The sequence below is a fragment of the Mycteria americana genome, chromosome 9 (genome assembly GCF_035582795.1).
Source record: "Mycteria americana isolate JAX WOST 10 ecotype Jacksonville Zoo and Gardens chromosome 9, USCA_MyAme_1.0, whole genome shotgun sequence".
Taxonomy (NCBI): Eukaryota; Metazoa; Chordata; class Aves; order Ciconiiformes; family Ciconiidae; genus Mycteria; species Mycteria americana.
In genome coordinates this window covers 2,554,516-2,573,775 of record NC_134373.1, presented here as the reverse complement: position 1 = coordinate 2,573,775, position 19,260 = coordinate 2,554,516, and the positions used below count along the sequence as shown (strand labels likewise).

The following is a 19,260-nucleotide window of genomic DNA, read 5'->3' as shown; positions in this document are numbered from 1 at the left end:
ATGCAAGACAGGTTGCACAGCATCGCTAAATCAAGGGTGAAAAGGGGTATGGGCATTGCACAAAAATACATCTGGGTATATGCACCCCAAGAGGAAAACAGCAATTTGAACTAAAGGCTGGGAAAAGACCTGGGCTAAGCTCTTGAGTTAAGCTGGAAACCAAGGGAACGGTATTCTTGAGCCATCTTCTATGTGGAGCAGCTGGGGCAAAAAATCTAATTCCTTTCCAGACAGAATTTGATCAATGTACGCCTGGGTGATGCTGTGGGCGTCTGCACGAGCAAAGACTTGCCAGCAAAGACGTAACTCCCAGATGTCCAAGTGGTCAGGGCAAGATTTAGCCAGATTAGGAGGTGTTACGTGAAAGAATACCAATATTAATTAGGTTGGTCCCAAACCTGCAGTACACCACCAGAGCACCAATTTTACAAGTACGTACCCAAATGGACTAAAAGCATACCCGAGGTCTACGCCAATGCTGCCACAATACGGGCAGCAATCGGCTCCCTCAAAAATCTTTCCACCTTTGACAGTTTTTGCAATACAAATTATATATTCCGCTCAAAACACATCAAAAATCTACTACCGGACCAGCATTCATTTCTTCACAGCTAACATTAATCTGTGATAAAAACCCAAAACTAAGCCATCACACCAGCTTTTTTTCCCCCTCAGCTGTTTGAGAATTTTTAACAGTAAAAAGGGGGGGGTCTGAACAATTCATGGGGAGAGGACACAGAGCTCTGCTGCCAAAAGAAACAAAGGCAATCCATTAATAAAAATTCATTCACTCGGTGTTAGATAGAAATGAACAAAACGGTTTCATCCATAAATTATCAAGTTGGCGTAACTTTCTTGTTCAGTGTCAGTTCTTCACAAATTAAAATACAATAAGCAGAACATAATTGAGCATTTATTGCTTATGGGCTCTAAAATGAGGCTTAATCAGATAGTGACTAAACCTCAGCATGTACTCTTTTTAATAGACACGTTTTATTTAACGTACAACCACCACTGTACGCCATTTAAATTTCAGAAGGAAGTGTTTATTCCAAATTCTTCAGATGAATAGCATGCACGATTTCCCTGCTACCTTGCCAACTTGTGAGATGTGACAGGGCATTATTAAAGCCCTTTTAATTGAGAGTAAACCGGGCTTAGGTGAGCTATAAACCATTCGAGAGAGCAAGTGAATGTTGGCAAACAGGAAATAAATGCGCTGTAGCCACACCGCTATTATACGAAAGTGCCCAAACACAACAGATGCCACATAGGTATTAATGTCAGCTTAAATATTTATAGGGATATATCAAATGTAAATAATAAAGACTCTTTCATTGTGCGCAAGATGCATAGCGATAATCTCTGCATCTCCCCGAGGAGGAGAGGCAAGCACCAAGTTTCCAGTCGGCGGAGCATCCGCCCCCACGCGCGCTCCTTCAGATCTGCACTTGGGGAATAAAAGTTAAAACTACAAACTAATGTCGCGGCTTCAGAAGCGCAATGGAGGGTTTGATCGGATTAGAACAGATGAGGGTCTTGCTGTCATCTGGAATATGCTGTGTTAAAGAGAAGACAGCAAGCCTGATTTTGATATGCAAATGTTACAGATATAACTCCCCTAGATGTTAGTTGTAGAAAATGCTGATCCGAGAAAAAAGGGGAAAAAACCCTTTAACAAGGCATGAGGGTAATTCAAAGCCAAGTACTTTTAAACAGCACTTAACAAGTCCCTAGAGCCCACTCAACAGCGGGCCACCCCAGAAGTGCCATCTTCTGCCCCTCAACAGCTTGAAAAAGTAGTAATTGCAAATCCATTTGCATTTTTCTTCTCAACTTGTCCATGTTCATCATTCAGCAACGCAGGGGAAAAAAAAAAAAAAAAAGCAAGCAGCAAAGGAAAGGGAACCCTCCCCAAATGCGTGGATAACAGGAGAAACCAGCGCCCCAGTCCCCCGCACCCCTGCGCTTGCACCTTCGCCATCGCTTGTTTTTTACATTTCGCTCCTAATTATGTTGCATCTATTGCCATACACTTAATTAGCTGCATTAATGTGATTTCTTTTCACATAGTCAAGCAATTAAGAGCTATGATTGAGTTTCATTCAATTAGCCTCAACAAACATGCTAATTGATGCCCCAGATGCAAATGAGGTGCAATGAGAGAAACCTGCTAGCAATTGAGAGTTGTGGCGGGGAGACCCACAGCTCTCAGCTTGCTGACAGCAGCACAGCTTAACATGGCTCCCACCTTCTGCGGAGCTGCCTTCGGAGGCGGGGGGGGGAGACAAGCCATTAGTGCCTCAGTTGTCCCAAATCGATCCCTACAGGAATAACGGGCAGCGCTGAATCAAATCAATGTCGCCTCCAATTCTCACGGCAACGGCTGGTACGAGCCGGAGAAGAGCGTAGCGTTTTCCTGCAGCCGGGTAGGCATTACAGACCCTGCGAACGCCACGGTTTCTTCAGCTAAGGACTATAAAAGGTCTCCATCTAATCTCTGAGCTAGTGAAATACTACGCAGGTAACGGCCTGCAGTTATCAGTAACTGGCAACTTAATCTTAGTCAGCTGTGGGGCAATGCTGCCTCTTCAAGTTAAGGCCAGAACGCATCAATCAATCAATAATCCCTAAAAATACGCTCGCTATATTGATTCTCATTGCTTTTCATCCTGAGGTTACCGTTAGCGGTTTGCTCAAATATAGTGCTGCCGAGGTGTTAATTTGACTACTCAAGGCCATTGACCATTATCTAGAGGACTAAATAAACTGTTAAAATATCAGCGAAAATCGTAAAAGCTACATTGACCGAAGATGACACAAAATATTATTTGACAGCACCACAAAATGAATTGCCTTGAGTAAGAAAGAAACGATGTGCCATGACACAGAATAATGTGAAATAAAATTACTTTAGTTCTGCTCTTAATACAGCTCCCTGTTTACAACAGCAGAAATTAATTTAACCAATTAACTGAACAGAAGCCTTTCAGACATGCAAATTGAGCAAACAGGTATGATGATGTTTTCTAAACAGACCTTACCAAAAAAAACCCCACTGCTATTTTGGGGGGCCCCTTTTGTTTTCAAATGCCAGTGGTTGTTAAACTTGCTGCCGTACATCGCATAGTGGCTTCTGATTGCCCTCCAAGCCAGAGAAGACGCTCCACCAAGGGCCACAAGCTGAACCCAGACTTACGTGATGCTTCCAGCTAGCTGCCTACTTTCTCCCAGCCGAGAAGACTGAAGACAACAGGCAAACATCTCTTCTTCCACAGCTACGCTCAGAGCTGCTGCTGCCTGCTTGGCCCCTTTTTCAGGGGAGGAAGGGCATAGGGATGAGACTGAGGGAAAGTGATGGTTGCTGCTTCCATGAAGCTGCAACACAAACTCACACCATCCAAGTCTACCACAGATATCTCAACTACTTCACTGAAGGACCACAGAGCACGTGGCAGTACGGTTCCTCCCTAGAATGATCCTTAAGTTAAAGACGTGGCTCATGTTAGGTATGTAACACTGTGGCTATCAAAAACATTATGGAGTTTGAGGATTTTCAAATGTCTCTAATACAAGAGATGGTCATCCTTGTCACACACACACACACACACACACAAATGCCTTTCTGCTACCTAGGCTGTGTTTCAAAACCACAGATTTTCATTATCAGTGTATTAAGCAAGAAAATGCGTATGAATGCTGAGTTACTGAATATAATATTTATCAGTTAGTACTGTGAGAGCTAAATTGCCCATACTTTTCTGTATAGCTGCCTGCACGCAAATCCTTCTGTCCTTAAGGTAGGTATTTTCCTCTTGATTTGCACAATTGCAAAATATTTTCCAAGGTAACAGAAAACAAGCCCATGAAGAATGAGAGCTCAACCATTCTACTCAGCCAGGTTTCCGCTGAAAGCACCCGAGCGGGCAGGTTCTGGCAGCCTGCCCGCGCAGGCAAGTTCAGTTCTGCTCTGGCAGCAACAGAAGACCGAGTCGGACTCTTTCTAATTGAACTGCTTTGGACTGTACGTCTGTCCTGGGATTGCAGCAAAAAGGCTTATGCTGCAACCTGGTCTACTTGGCCAAGAAGTCTCCCCAAGAAGACAGGAGGACCAAGCTGTAGAAGACAACAATTCGGGTCTCCTGTGGCCGGGCTCAGCGGGACTGTGGATAGAGCTACCTTGCACAAAAATCCCCTTCACTGAAGGTACATTTTTTTACATCGTGGCAGTCAGTGAATGGGACTCAAAGCTCACATCCAAACCCCTCATCTCAGGATTGCCATGTGTCATAACATTAACGTATATTTAAAAAAACAAACAAAACATCTCTCTCCTAGCAAGCCTCCCCACGTTTCTTCCACCATGTACCTGTCCCACTGCCACCCTTTTCCAACGCACAACATCCCAAACAAGACAGGCTCTCAGAGAACAATGCCTTTCCATGTCTTTAATGGTACACAGTATGAATGTCACACTTTTTCTCATTTTGAGCTATTAAAATCTCTCAGAAGCAGCCTGTCTTCCAACGCTAGGAACTGGTCCAGGCCCAGCATCCTTCCCAGACCTGTCCCTGGTTCACACTGAGCTTCCGAGAAAAACACCTTCATTTCATGCTAGTTTTTCCCCACCGTTCAATCGGACAAAACACTCCTAAGGCTTAGCTTACTGAGGCTGAAATAGTGTTTCCTCATCTGAGGTGAAATAAAAATTATTATGGAAAAGAAAGTTTATAGCTGCACCTCTGGATGACATTTTAAAGACTGTGGGTGGCATATTTTTTGAAACACAATTCCAATTTCGTGAGCTGACCTTTTGGACCCACAAAACCTCTTGTTCACCATCAGCAACAACTGCTTCCGAAAAACAAAACCCAATCCCCTTCCCCCCAAACCAGACGAAAAACCCCCAAACCCCCAGCAGACCAGTAAATGGATGGAGCCTTGACTTTTGTGCCTGTACGTGGCAGTCAGACATTTTTATTGCAAAACGCCGTCTGGAAAAGATGCAAAACAAAATTGCTAAACTGCAAAAAGAAGAAAAGGGGGGGAGAAAAAAAACAAAAGGCCCCCTTTCCTTTGCTTATTGAGTTCAAAGGCATAACATGCAGCACCCTGCAGCAAATGGGAAGCTACACTAATTTTAAAGCCATAAAACGCTATAAAGTGCCCTGCGGGGCAGGACTACACTGAAGCTAGTTGCACCTAAATAAGACATGGTTCATTTACTTCGCAGCTTAGCCTAATGTAATCATCAGCGGATTTCTAGCCTAGAGTTGTAACAGGCAAATAGCCGATACTGCGGAGGCGACACTCCCAGCCATTGAGGGGCCTCAGCTAGATTGCTGTTGATTAGAAAATTTTTCAGTTTTGACAAGCACTTAATGAACATAAATCGCTCCTTGATTGGTTTCCATTTGGGGCCACAGGCACACCTAAGAAGAAACAAAAGTCTCCAACTCCTCTGCCCCCCCTTCCCGGGAAGGACCTCAGCAACAAACCTACCATCAGGTTATGAGCCACAGTGGAATATATTCATCAAATGTTCCTGTTAAATTAGCCATCCTCCCCTCTCGCATATAAATACGGGCATAATATCATTCGGCTTCATAATATATAGTTAATCTTAAGAAAAGCAATGAAATGTTATTTTCTGAGGAGAACATAGGAATGAAAACGCATTCTGGAAAACACTGATCACCCTAAAGCACTCTGTCCTGACAAAAAGGAGGTCATCTCAAATCTCTTTTATTCACATCGGGAATCAAGAACATCACATTTCAGTAATAAAAAGCATTGACTATATCCATACTATGTGTTAATCAGTTCGATCAGTGTTGCAGGGGCAGGGGAGGAAGTTAGGGCAACGCTTTCAACACAAAAGCAGTTTCACAAGATGTTGGGTTTTTTTAAATGGATCGCTCATTTTCATAAAGTTTTAAGAAAATTCTTCCGTCTGCACTTCACTTCGCATTCAGACTTTGTAACAAGAGCTGCTGTAACAGACAAATCAGAGTTTTACCATCCTGAGTAATTTATGAAGCATTTATATCCACAGCAGTTAGCTCTGCTGGACAGGAAGCCCGAATTTTATAAAGCCCCGTGATTAATTAATAGCTTGGCTTTTGCCATTTAAATTGTAGCTCATTCCAACACCAAAAATTTTCCCTGCCTTTTTGAAGCGAGAGTAGACATGACACTGAAATGTACCTTTGCTGCTCCTTACTACATACTGCAAGTTCGCACAGCTCTGCAACAGCGGTATTGTGTTTGCTACAATATCCTACACTAATGACGTGATAAATCTTGTCATGCCCTCCGAAAGGAATGGGCTTGAAACTAAAAATGCTTCACATTTGCCTTGTTTGTGCATTTGGTGACCTGTGAGTATCTGTAACAAGTCATGGAAGTGATTGTAAGAAGTTACTGTGAATGATCGGTCTCCCTCTCCTTTCCTATCGACTGGGATTACGTATTTAAGGAGTATTTCACAGGGTGGCTTGCCGATCGTCAGGAACTGGTCTGATTTTTCACTGAGCAGAGCAGGTGCGATGGCACTTTCAGGCAAGATCATTTCTAGTTTGAAAAGCCACAAAGCCAGGGGGGTGGAAAATAATTTGCCTTGACAGCTGTCCCAAATGATAGGTCTCACTTAAGGACTGCAAACACGTTTTAGCTTCTAGTTTCCCTATCCGTTTTTAAGTTTTTCTCCCAAACCGATCTTCACTCTGTTACATCTTTAAGATAACAAAGAAGTTTTTCAGGAAGCTGTAAAGTAAGTAAGTGATCTCTACAGCTAAACCACGTTATAAAAGCCTCTTTTGCTTTTAAAACAGTGTAGGTTAGATGTTTTATGTTTGGTATCTTTACCAAAAAAAGTTACAGCAGCATGATTGACACTTATTTTTTCCATAAAGGTCGGTTATCCTCTAGCCATCACTAGAAGCAATGTAAATTTGCAGTGAAACATGCCAGAATTAAGGAAGGAAAGCTCTGGGAAATTTAAGTCAATAATGTTAGAAGGGAGAATGCTGCTCTGAACATGGCTTTGATGAAAAGGCTTCCAGAGAGTGCCAGCTGTGGTGAGCGGAAAAAATACGGCATCAACTCATCAACTGTAATAAGCGATTACTAGACACGTATTTTGTAACTGCTCCTATCATTCATTTTTTCTATCTTAACCAATGTTTTAGGCATATTAATGGATGCAATAACTATAATAAAAACTTACACATGCTTCAGACAGATTTATCTTCATTGCCAGTCAAACTATATCCTCATTTTTGCTCTGTAGGGTTTGCTTTGATCACTACTCTTTCAGGAGGTAGAGCTACATCTAATGTGAAAAGCAACACATGCATATCCTTTTGTCAGTTCAAATATTTATTTACCAAAGCCCGATTTGAGGATTAGTTGTTCATACGAAAGGCCAGCTAGAAGGGCTCTCAGAGCCAGCCAATATCCAGCTTTACATTCCTTTGAAGCAAAAACAGGGGGGAAAAAAAAGGGCATACACGATGGTATTTTAGAAACATATAGGAGCATGAATATTTCTATTAAAGCAACACAAACAACACACTTCGGAGCTATTAAGCAGCCTGAGGTAACGCAACCCTGAAAATCAGGCTGAACCGGAACGATGTCTGTAGGCGGTTATTCATAACCATGAAGGCGAGCGCTGCTCCCCTGGCTAGAGCAACCCCCAGCTCCGCGGCCGGACAACCCCACTGCCGACAGGCCACGCAGCCCGGCTAGCATGCTGTGCTCTTACGCATGGGGGGAGACGGAATACTGTATTTGCAAGCACGCTTTCCATTTTCAAATTATTCAGGAGAATCATAAGAACTGGTAACGGTCAAAAATTTCAACTGCAGCTCTAAGAAAAACGCTGCATATTATGGGACCTGAGAAAAGTGTGTGGATCTACACCACTTTCAGACACTGGAACTTCCAGATGTCCTCCGACATAGAGGACATTTTCAATAGCCTCCTATTTCTCACCAAGTCTGCTTTTCCTGGAGGAAACAGCCAAGCAAAGAATGCTCAACTGAAAGCCCAGTCCCCCACCCCAAGCGTCAAAGAATTTTACAGGCCCACGTATTGGGTCTGTTTTGTATCATCTTCCGAGAAAACGTGTCCGTATAATATGTTGTTGAAGCTCTGGCGCAAAGTTTAGCCTAGTGTTGGATACGACTCCTTACCAGGCTGAAAATTTGCTTTTTTTAAAGAATACATTCAGTTTATTTGAGGGTAGCAACATTGCTAATGCTCCCTTTGAGCTAGCTCACATAGGCCGCTCACTCAGTCAACACTATTTTTAAGGCAGAATTTTGAAACCGTGGCTACTATCAGATGAATCGAGCAGACCAGGTGAATCCACACACGTCTCAAGGAGATAAAGGATAGGTTTCCCCCTCTCAATCACTTCACACCTCAGCGCAGGTTATCAAACTAGATCAGTGAGGATCGGAGCATGGTTGAAGAGGGGCATTACTGCAATATAGACCTCAGCAAGCAAAAAATCAACCTTGCTGTATAGGTACTACATGGGATTTACATATCATGTGTGTGATGGGCACCAGACCTTCCTTCTCTTGTACTTAAGAAGCTGTTCTTCCCCCATAAGGTGCCACAGCGCTGTGCTTTTATTTGAAAGCAAATCTAGAACAGATTAAATATAAAAGGGGGGAAAAAAAGCCCATCCCTAAAAAAGCTGTTTTCAGGTTTTTTTTTTCTTTTTATAAATGAGGGGCAGTGATGATGATGGGGATACAAGAACAGAAAATGGACATCCACAGCTAAAGCTTTGTCGTCGACTGACCTGTGGCATGATGGCAACCCTCTGGCAGGCAGAGAGTGGTGAAACATCATCAGCTATTCATCGGGATACGGCTTAGATAAAGACATGGCATGTAACGCTGCCCAGCAGGTATCCTGGTGAATACATTTCGGGAGCCCTTGCACATGGCATTCTGCCATTAAAAGCCAAGAGATGCCTAGACAAATTCCCCCGGGTCCCTTTGGGGAGGCTGACACTGAATTTGTCGGCCAGAATTTTAGTCATCCACTCAACGGCTATACTCCAGAAGTGTAAGATGAATAGGTAGCTATGGTGAACTTTGAAGCCTGCAGGTCAAAGTTCTCTCTCATTATCCCCACCATTTTCTATCGGCATAGCTCCTCAGCATCCCAAGGGACGGGAAGGTTTGAGGCTCTTGAAAAAACCTGACATGACCAAGTCAGAACACAGTAGGGTGCTTATGTACATATATTTTTCTTTCCCCATTTTTCTCTCCCCCCACTTTCTTGAAAAGAAAGAATATGAATTTAGCTATTGTGTCAAACGTCAACCTGGTGGCATTAGTAGTTACTCATTTAGCTGGCATAGTACAACAGTCATTTCAAAATGCTGCCCTGCCAAACAGGCCTGACCCTTCCAGGGACACCTCCTCTGTAAGAAAGGTACTCATTTGATTTTTCGCTCCCCACCCCAGAACCTTTCATTTTGTAGCCAATCCTTTCAAGGAGGGTGACAGTACTGATTTCTGCAATACAGACACATTCTCTGTATTAAAAACACCGCCTTCATGCCTCAGCTGCCACTGAACACGTCTGACAGAGACAACTGATCCACTTCTGGCCAAATCTCAAGCAATATTTAACACAGCGCTCACTATCAGCCACGAAGTATTATAATAGGTTCTTCCAATGCAGGTGTTATGTTCTGACTCAAACCACAGTCTGGAAAGACCAAATTATCTTCTAAATTTACTTCTTCTGCCACCACTAGAGGCCAGCCCACCTTTCGCTTCACGGAATTACAACTGCAAAATTTTGTATAACCAAAATGACCTGCATACCTGAGATAACCCAAATCTAACCAACAGGTCAGATTAGAGCCAGGCGTTCTATGAGTTTAGGAAACTGACTTTAGACGGTTAACAAAAGTTGTTTTCTTCAGTGCTATTTAATGGGAAGGTTGGTAGGGACAAGGTCCTTATTTTTCCAAACAATGTAAGAAATTATCCCAAACAGCAATGCAAGCACAGTATTAAAAAATCCATCAGTTTCTTTGGCTTGCTGTGAAAAAAGCAACAAGTAGTTACAGATAAAGAAAAACTAGCAAAACCGAACAAGAAACACATTATCAGAGTCCTGTTTGGGGGAAAACCCATTCACTTGGCAATACCCAAAAAGAAATTCTGACTTTCCTGCCTACAAAGCTTTGTGCAAACTGTACCGGGAGTGCAATTGACTTCAAGTACCTGGTCCTGCCTCTTCCTCCCACTGTGGTTTGCACAGGGCAGAGAAGATGCGACTCACATACTACTGCCTGGTGGCTGACGAATGCTCGGCAGCGTATGTTAACAACAGTTAATTGACAAGAAATAGTCCATCGGCCGTACGGAAACATACTGCAGAAGCAGTGCAGTGACTCTTTGAAGGCTAAAGACCACAGAAATAAGGCATTAAACCAGCATCATTTACAATACAAATTGTGTCACAGAAAGATTTTAACACAAATGAGCAGAAGCCTAGACACTCCTAGAGAGTGGTTTCGGTGAAGGTGTCTCAAGAAGCCCCTGAAGGAATACGACATTTTCCCCAGTAGCTTCCTGTCAGCTAGGAGCTGAGCATGGTCCCTCACCACTACCTACCCACATACAGCCAAGGGAAAAGTAGCACGTTACAAACCTCTCCGATCTACGCAAGAAGGTCTGAGCAAATGGAAATACGGAGCCGTGACCCTTTTTCTTGGGGTGGGGGGGACACACGGTGGAGGATAGAGGGAAACAATTACAGGCTAGTAATTACTTCTTCTTTAAATGGATTCTCTCTAATCTCCAATGGATTTACCTCTAATCTCAAAGTAATTACCTCTAATCTCAATGGATTGTCACTCTGGGGGAGACTAAGCAGCTCCAGGGAAGCCTACAGAGAAGTACTCTATTGTCTGCAAGAGGCAATGAAAAACTAACACATGCACAGCAACCGCCAGGAACAATAGAGCACTTCTACAAAGTGAGGAAGGGACTCGGGCGCAGACAATGGCAGCTTGCCTCCTCCTTGCCTGATGACCCAGAGTTGGCCAACACATGTGGGAGCTCCGTGGGGGCTGCCTCAAAGGCACGCAGTATCCGTGCTTCCCTTCTGTGAGCAATACCAATATGCAATTCAGGTATTTCGGGACTACTTCACGGCAGGATTCCCCAAATTTAAAGGGACTAAGAGCAGCCAAAGAGGACAGAGCAGGCTCGTACAGTTTCACAAAAAGGAACAGTGAAAACCTTGCTCCAGAACACAAGGGCTGAGGGACAAGATTTCTGATGGAAAGCAGCAATGCCTTGAAGCTAGTTGTCATCTAACTTATTAAATATTTTTTAAGAGGCACGGATGTAACATCAGAAACTAGAGCAAAGCATTATTACGGCAGGATCTGAGACTACGAAATCTTGTGTCAAGCCAGAGAAAGTGCTAATATTCAGCAGAGAGGGAAGAGCAAGTTGGTGCAAGCACAGCATCAGTGTGGCCATGCTCCTCAGACATCACCTATCTAAAGCAGACGTTCCCTGCCAGTTCCACATGCAGGTCTATAAGCCCCGGAGCGTATCTACAGAGAAGCATCTGATCGAAACCCTGATTTTCACTCCTTAATGAAAAATTGCGCAGGAGCTCAAAATGACATCAATAGGTTTAGAAAAAACTGCCCCTAAAAACGTTATGACTGGCCACCCTCCAATTTTCATATGTGGTATGATGATAAAATGTAAGACCAGATATGATTCTAAAGATACTGGTGCGGGCGACATCATGTTATTTGTATTTTACGGTTGCCTGTACTACAGTGCAAGCGAAGGAGCTGGGAAGCCCCTGGGAGTTTGAAGAGCTGGAGTCTCCACATTGGCTCTGTCTTTTGAACTGCTCTGGCATGGAACGAGCCCTGACAAATCTCACCTTTCCTCCTACTGGCATGGCCAGGGCAGACGGGTGGCCTAGTTCTGAGTCAGATCGCTGGGCTCCTTCCGCCCCCAAACTGTACCTAGGGATTGTGCTACACACACCGAGAGGGACAGACAGGGTCCTTGGGCAGAGACAATGATAGACACCTTAACATGAAAAAGTTTTACGGCACATATTTTAATAGCTATGCGATTTTCAAAAGGCTGCTCAGAATTACTTCTCAATAAACCATAACCGCCGCACACTGACAAATACCAGAAACTTTCCTCACTCTCTACTACAGCTGGGACACTTTTTCTTAATAACACTTCGGGTTTTTAATCCTGGGATTGACAACAAGCCCATAAAAGCATCAGCACAAAATAAAGGCTTAAACCATTTCAGCTGCCTCTTGGGATGCAAGAGAACCCCAGTTCCAGGGGATTCAAAGGAACTTGACTGTACTGTCCTGGTTTTGGCTGGGATAGCCTTAATTTTCTTTCTAGTAGCTGGTATAGTGCTGTGTTTTGGATTTAGGAAGAGAATAATGTTGATAACACAGGGGTGTTTTCGTTCCTGCTGAGCAGTGCTTACACAGGGTCAAGGCCTTTTCTGCTCCTCACCCCACCCCACCAGCGAGTGGGCTGGGGGGCACAAGGAGCTGGGAGGGGACACGGGTGGGACAGCTGACCCCAATGACCAAAGGGATATTCCATACCATACGGCATCATGCTTAGTATATAAAGCTGGGGCAAAAGCTGGCCAGGAGTCCACTGCTCGGGGATGGGATGGGCATTGGTCAGTGGGTGGTGAGCAACTGCATTGTGCATCATTTGTTCTGCATATTCTTTTATGATTACTATTATTCTCCCTTCCTTTTCTGTCCTATTAAACTGTCTTTATCTCAACCCATGAATTTTACTCGTTATTTCCCCCTGATTCCCTCTCCCATCCCAATGCGGGGGGGAGTGAGCAAACGCCTGTGTGGTGTTTAGCTGCCTGCCGGGCTAAACCACAACACTGTACTCAGACTTGCACCAGGGAATTTTATTTCAGATTATGCCTTTTTGAGAGGGAGTGGAATGAAGAGAGAGAAAGAAGTTCCTCTACCAAAGAGGGCTTAACAAAACCAGGTCAGGACGAACTTGCTAACACTGCTTTATCAGGGCCTGACACCGCTGAACATTCAGAGAGCATGGTGTACTTACATGTAAACTAGGATGGTAGGTCAGCACACCGTTGTCGCACAACGTCACGTATTTCTTCTTCCACTCTTTATTCAATGACTTGCCACTTCGCTTTAGCAGCATACCCTATTAGAGGTAAAAAGAAAAAGGATTAAACACTCGTTTGCCAACGCACAGCTATTTAAGACACAGAAAGAGATAAATATAATTGCCAACATTTTTAGATACACTTTCTCCTGCAAGTTACTCATTTTCCCTGGTTCTCCCATGATGCACGTTTTCTCCATCGACAGCTTCAGTGTTTGCAATTTAGGAGGAAAAGCTCTAAGTGCGGCTTTCATAAAGCAAGTCACATAAACAGAAAAGGCTGTATCAGCACTGGCTTTGTCCAACGGGTAGAGAAAACCCTTTTGCACTGAATTCCATGCCTCAGGAAAGCACATTTTAATGTGACACGGAGTAAGGTTACCCATATGCACTCCTAGTTGACAAAGACACCATGCTGAGTGCATTTCCTAGCCCTCTAAAATAAACGATGAACCCCAGGTTGAGTGAGGATCCTACGGGGTGGCTTGTGCTCCCTTCAGCGTGTTCCTGGGGATTCCCTGTGGTCCAGGCTCAGCCTCTCCACAAGCAGGGCAGAGCACACATTCACGTTCCCATTCCCTCCGCAGTAAGGGGACACCGCAATGGAAATCCTCCTAGCTATTCGTTCCAGCAAAAGAGACACCAATTCCAGGCAAGAGCAGCAAAATGCAAACCGGGCAAATACAAAGTTTTTCCAATAAATTCTGGGTAATTTAATGAAAGAGGTGTGATCAGAGAGGAAAGGGGGTGGGCAAGGTGACTCACCTTTCCACAAATTGTATTCAACCTAAACATCAGTGCTGAATGCTAACAATCAACAGCTGAGATAAAAAGTCATCATCGTGTTCAAATGGACAAGGACTACTACTGCATATTAACCTGTTCTCAGCTTAAAAATAGAAAGTCACTTAGAAAAGCAAAATATAACATGCTGTAACACACCGAAGGTGGTAAATCAAGCCATGCTTTAGCAAGGCACTTCCCTAGGAAATTTTCATTTCCAAAACCAAGTCAGAAGGCAGTTCCTGATGAATTCATACAGTACTTTGGTTATTGAAAGTCTTACTGAAACGTTCCAGTGGAGACACCATGTACAGTACCCACCACAGGGACTCACTAGTTCCACGGATCAAGTTCCGATAAAAGCGGACACTTACATTCTTTTCATTAAATCATAACTAGGAATCTAAACGGATACAAACTTCAGTTCTCTAATCCCCACAACATCAGTTTTTCCATTCTCATTTTCCATGGAACTTAAAAAAAAAAAAGGCAACACAGAAAGATGCACCAACAAGCATGGTGCTTCCAACTCCCATGGAGTTGTTTTTGTTAAAGCAGGTTAAAACCTTGACAGCAAGTTATGTTATCCATTTTCCCATTAAACCTGCAGCTTTATAAAGCGATCTCTCTGCAGACCCAATCCCAAAGCCATGAGGGGACAAGGGGCAGTTCTGCATGAGTAGAAGTCCTCCAGAGCTAGGCACATTTTTTTTCCTCCCTCCGTTCCAGACATTATAACTTTCGGCTGAAGTCCCTCACCACAATCCACATGAACTAACAACTCTCCTTTTGCAACCGCAGAGATGATCCCAGCGGAAAAGCCAAGTTCACAGCTGCCTGTTCCTGGACACACACTTTGAATAAAACTTCAGAGAACAACCCTTCGCAATTCAAGGCAATCTGTGGATGGGACCGTAAAGAAAAGCTTGTGTCGGATGACTGAATTACACAGCGGTACAAACTCTGAACTTTCTGACCGTCTGGAGGTCAGATTGCTTTTTTTGTGCTGTTCCTTGCTACAACTCAAACTTTTACAAGAGAGAATGGGGTTTCTGAAACGCTTTCTTACAAAAGCTTCTGCGCGTGTGAGTCACACATCCCAATTACCGTCTTCCAGTGGTTAGAGACGTTGTTTTCTTCTATTAAAAAATGAAAGCTTTCTTCTGCCTTTGACTTGTATGTTTGTCTACAGTGGGTGATCTGTCGCTTCACCTTTCCAATCTTTCATATCTCACCTGCAGCACGTTCGCTCGCGTTTAGGGGGACCCAATTCTAGTTATGGCTGTGCTGTGGGGATCAAAAATTACTGTTTCCCTGCACTGGTCTGTTCTTCAGACCTTTTAATGGGGAAAAAGCTGTAAGGATCACAACAGTGATTCCCCCCCCCCCAGCTCCCCTTCCCCCCCCCCTTTTTTTTTTTTAAAGTTTTGACCCCTTGCCTTTTTTTTTTTTAAGTTTTGAAGAAAGCAGAATATATGTATTTCATACCTTTTTAACTGTCCCTTTGCTATACAGAAAACGTGTCATTACTTACATAATTTTCAATTCATGGCAGTTATAAACTCAATAACTAGTAAAACCCCACTACTTCCATGATTTTTACTACGCAGAGGTTTTGCTACTATCTAGGTGTGAATTATGAAATTCTATTTTTGGATCTAAATGAAGAAAATGATCCAAATGGGGTTTCACCTTTCTTTTAAAGTGGAATTCTGTGCTTTCATGTTAAAAAAAATACTTGGCAGTAAATACGGACAATGTACCTATTTGTGCCTAACTAACAAACCAGACTTCGCAATGCATTTTCTTTAGGCACTACCTTGGCAAAAAGAATAGATTTTCGTATTATGTGAGAATTAAAAATATTTTCCAGCACCTGCAGAGGAAACTGCTCTGAATACAAGGAGCTAACTTAAACTGTTATGAAGCAGAGAAGCCCATATAAACCACACTTTTTTTTCCCCAAGGCCAGAGACCGCCACTTTGTCTGTAGTAATTATATAGCATGGTCTGAAGAAATGCTCTTAGTATCGGAGTTTAGCTCAGTTATAAACGCACTTTAACATTAACAAAAAAAAAAAAAAAAAATGGCCCAGATATGACAAGAAATGTTACTTAAAAAAAAAAAAAAGAAAAAGAAAAAGCCCTTCACTTCAGTCACATTATGTCTACATTTAAGTCACATCAGATACTCTGCCTAGGAAACGAGATACATGGGTTCCCAGTGACCTTTGGTACCTCCGAGGCAATTTAGAGGTAGCTTGGGCACATCTCCAGTCACGGCCAAACAGGCCCGCACGTACACACAGCACATCGGAAAAATCCCATTTAGTCTCCAAGCTATGCAGTAAGGGACTAAGTAAATCACCTCCTACTTCAAAATACTGATTTTTTTCTGTCGAAATAATCTCTGCCTCAAATTATTATCAATCAGATAACGTTATTTCTCCTAATTTGTATGAAATCTTTCATTTGTTACAGTCTTACAGCTGCAACTTTAGCCCTGCCGTTCGGCGTAGCTGACCCAAAGCCTCCAGATTCAACACTAAGAATTTAACACCTCCAATTTGCTCACAAACTGAGAAGAATTTCACACTTCAAATTAAATATTTTTACCACCTTCCCTCCAAAATTGCAATTCTGCGTCTAAGGGAGGAACGCTTCTCCTACTAGACTGCGCTAGCTTGTACTTTTAATGAGCCACAGGAAAAAGACTTCAACTGGAGTGCACGAACTTCACTTCTCGGGTTTTGCTCGAGGAACTGCATCACCGTACAAAGCAAACGGAGGAACCGTCTGTACGTACTGCGAGCTCTTTATTAGTAATGTGTATGCTACATCTAGTCCCAGGAGGTCATTGCAAGCCAAAAGCAATGTTAAGTGTACAAGCTTTAAATAACTTACAAAGTTAATGTAATGAATGTAAGTGTTATCTGAAATCCATCACTCAGTGGCTTGCTGTAGCCTCAAGCTGTGATAAAACACCACTCATAAATTTATATTAAAACTCTGTTCAATAGCAATTATTTACCAACAAAGATTTATTGATTGCATTTGCTGTTAGAGACTGGGGCCCTAACTGAGTCAATCAGCTTACGTTGTTGAGCTTCAGGGCACCAGGAGAAGTTACAGACTGCCATCAGGCTCTGCATCCCGATCATTACTGTGAGAGCAGGAGCAGCTAATGAAAAGCCACCAGTGTAGGATTGATTGGACTTAAGGTAAAAAAACCACCCAACACCGGCCAAGGGACCACTACCCATAATATACAGTTCATCTGAATACGCCGTAATCGGCTAAACCTCGCCACTCCAGATGCCTTCCTGTGAGCTACAAACCTTGCGTGCTTAAACAACAAATGAAGACAAATGGCAAAACAATTACGAATTTGTTTTACGGAAATATTTCCGGTTTTAAGCAGCAAATTATCAGCATTTAAAAAAGTGACCTCTTGAAGTTGCTTAATACTGCATCGAAGATACTGGTAGGTGAGCCACCTGAATTTTTCAGACTGGCCGGACAGATGGCAGCAGAACAGACTTACATACTTCCCACAAATAAATGTCATCAAAACGCACATGAAGATGTGTCATCTCATCAAAAGATGTCTACAGCCACTGCTTGGCCCACACAATTAATACCGTGTGTGGAGTGACATACTTTGCACGCCCTGTGGAGCTCCATTTTAATTTTCCCACTTTCCCATGTATTTTGGATTTTCCAGGGGCCACAAGATACAAAAGGTTTCACAAGCAGGATAATACTAGTGATCACAGCTTAACTGACTGCACTTTTTTTTGCATCTGCTCCAGCTGTAGCACTTGACTTGAGGCTTTTTGGGTTTTTGTTGTTTGTTTTAATAGGATGTGGTACATTTGACTTTTCTTGGCATGCCAAGTAAATATGGTAGAGCCCTTGAAGTCAGCAGAGCCAAGACTGGACCTTCTGGGAAAGGAAACACATTACTTTGGTTTCTATTTTCTTCCAGAAGCTTACACTACTGCCGTAGCTGAGGTACTGGCATCATGCAAGCTTTTCTTTCTTCCCCTCCCTAATTTTTAGCCAACCCCATACTGTTACCCTGATGCTGTTTTGACAGAATGAAATATGTAAATCTCGCACTTAATCATTAACAGCATAAATTCTTAATTTTCCACTCAGGTCTTTAGTTCTCATAACTATGATTAGCAGCTAGCAGTGCTATGAATTTTCTACAAATTACCATTTGCATCCTGTTCACAAAAGAAAAACTCACGCTTCTCAGAAACATCCTCCCTCAAGTAACTGGAAAGGCAACCATTCACAGTCAGGATCACAAACTAACCGTTACATATGAATTCTGGTCAATAAAACATCCCCTTCCTTTACATCTATTAACACGGTGAACAAATGCTGGCAAATCCTCCAGGTTTGCATGACTAGCCAACTCTAGGTAGTCTGGCCAGCAGCACTGGGACTAGTCTAGCTTGTCCTAGTAACGAACAAGAGATTAATTCTTAATTGATATTTTTTGCTTCCAGAATATTTTAACTGTAACAGGTTTCTAGTCTTAAAGTCCAGCATACAGTAGACACCAGCTCGAACTATTTCACCTACAAACAATACTTGCATGCTATAGGAAGCTTATGGTAGTTGCGGCTCTCTCTTCAACAATTAATTTGAGCAGACACCAGAGTATGCAACTAAACCTCTAGGGAATAAACTGCTGAAGATGCCCAACGTATTTGGAATCCTTCTGCACAAGCGTAACTTGTTTTCTTGATTTCCCAAACGTAAGTCTTTTTTCCCCAGGAATTTAAGGGAATGCTGCTTGGTCTTTTGGTCAATTAGCTATGAAGCTGTTTAAGTTTTTACAGTTGGAAACTTGTAGTAAACATCTCTTACAGTAACAGGGCACAACTGGGGACCGACTGAACCACAAAACAATGGCTACAAGAAGTGGAGTGCCTCTAAAGAGATTTGAAAACAGGAGACCTCAAATGTTCTCAAACTTCAGTATCTAACAATCACCTCGCAAAAAATCCCTAAAAGACCCCATATATACTTACTGCAGCCAGGCACACAGGAAAACCCCCCACACCTTCCTTAAAAACTGGCACTACAGCAGTAGTGGAGTTTTGCTACAGATTCAAAGATGCTTCCCCATTGAAGAAACTATTCAAATTTACGTTATACACCAGCTTTACGAGAAAATGAAATCAGAACATTGAACCCAATTCTCTTCTAGCATTCCCTAAACACAAGGCAATAACTCAGCGCAGCAGGT

General features: G+C 42.9%; 1 protein-coding gene across 3 annotated transcripts in view; it reads right to left on the bottom strand.

Moving 5' to 3' along the window:
* The window catches only part of AGAP1 (ArfGAP with GTPase domain, ankyrin repeat and PH domain 1), a 386,681-nt gene that overhangs the window by 128,777 nt on the left and 238,644 nt on the right, over positions 1-19,260 (bottom strand). For all 3 annotated transcript variants that reach the window (XM_075511168.1, XM_075511170.1, XM_075511169.1), the window contains one exon: positions 13,146-13,250. In XM_075511168.1, coding sequence (XP_075367283.1) covers positions 13,146-13,250 — 105 coding nt within the window. The remainder of the gene's footprint in view (positions 1-13,145; positions 13,251-19,260) is intronic.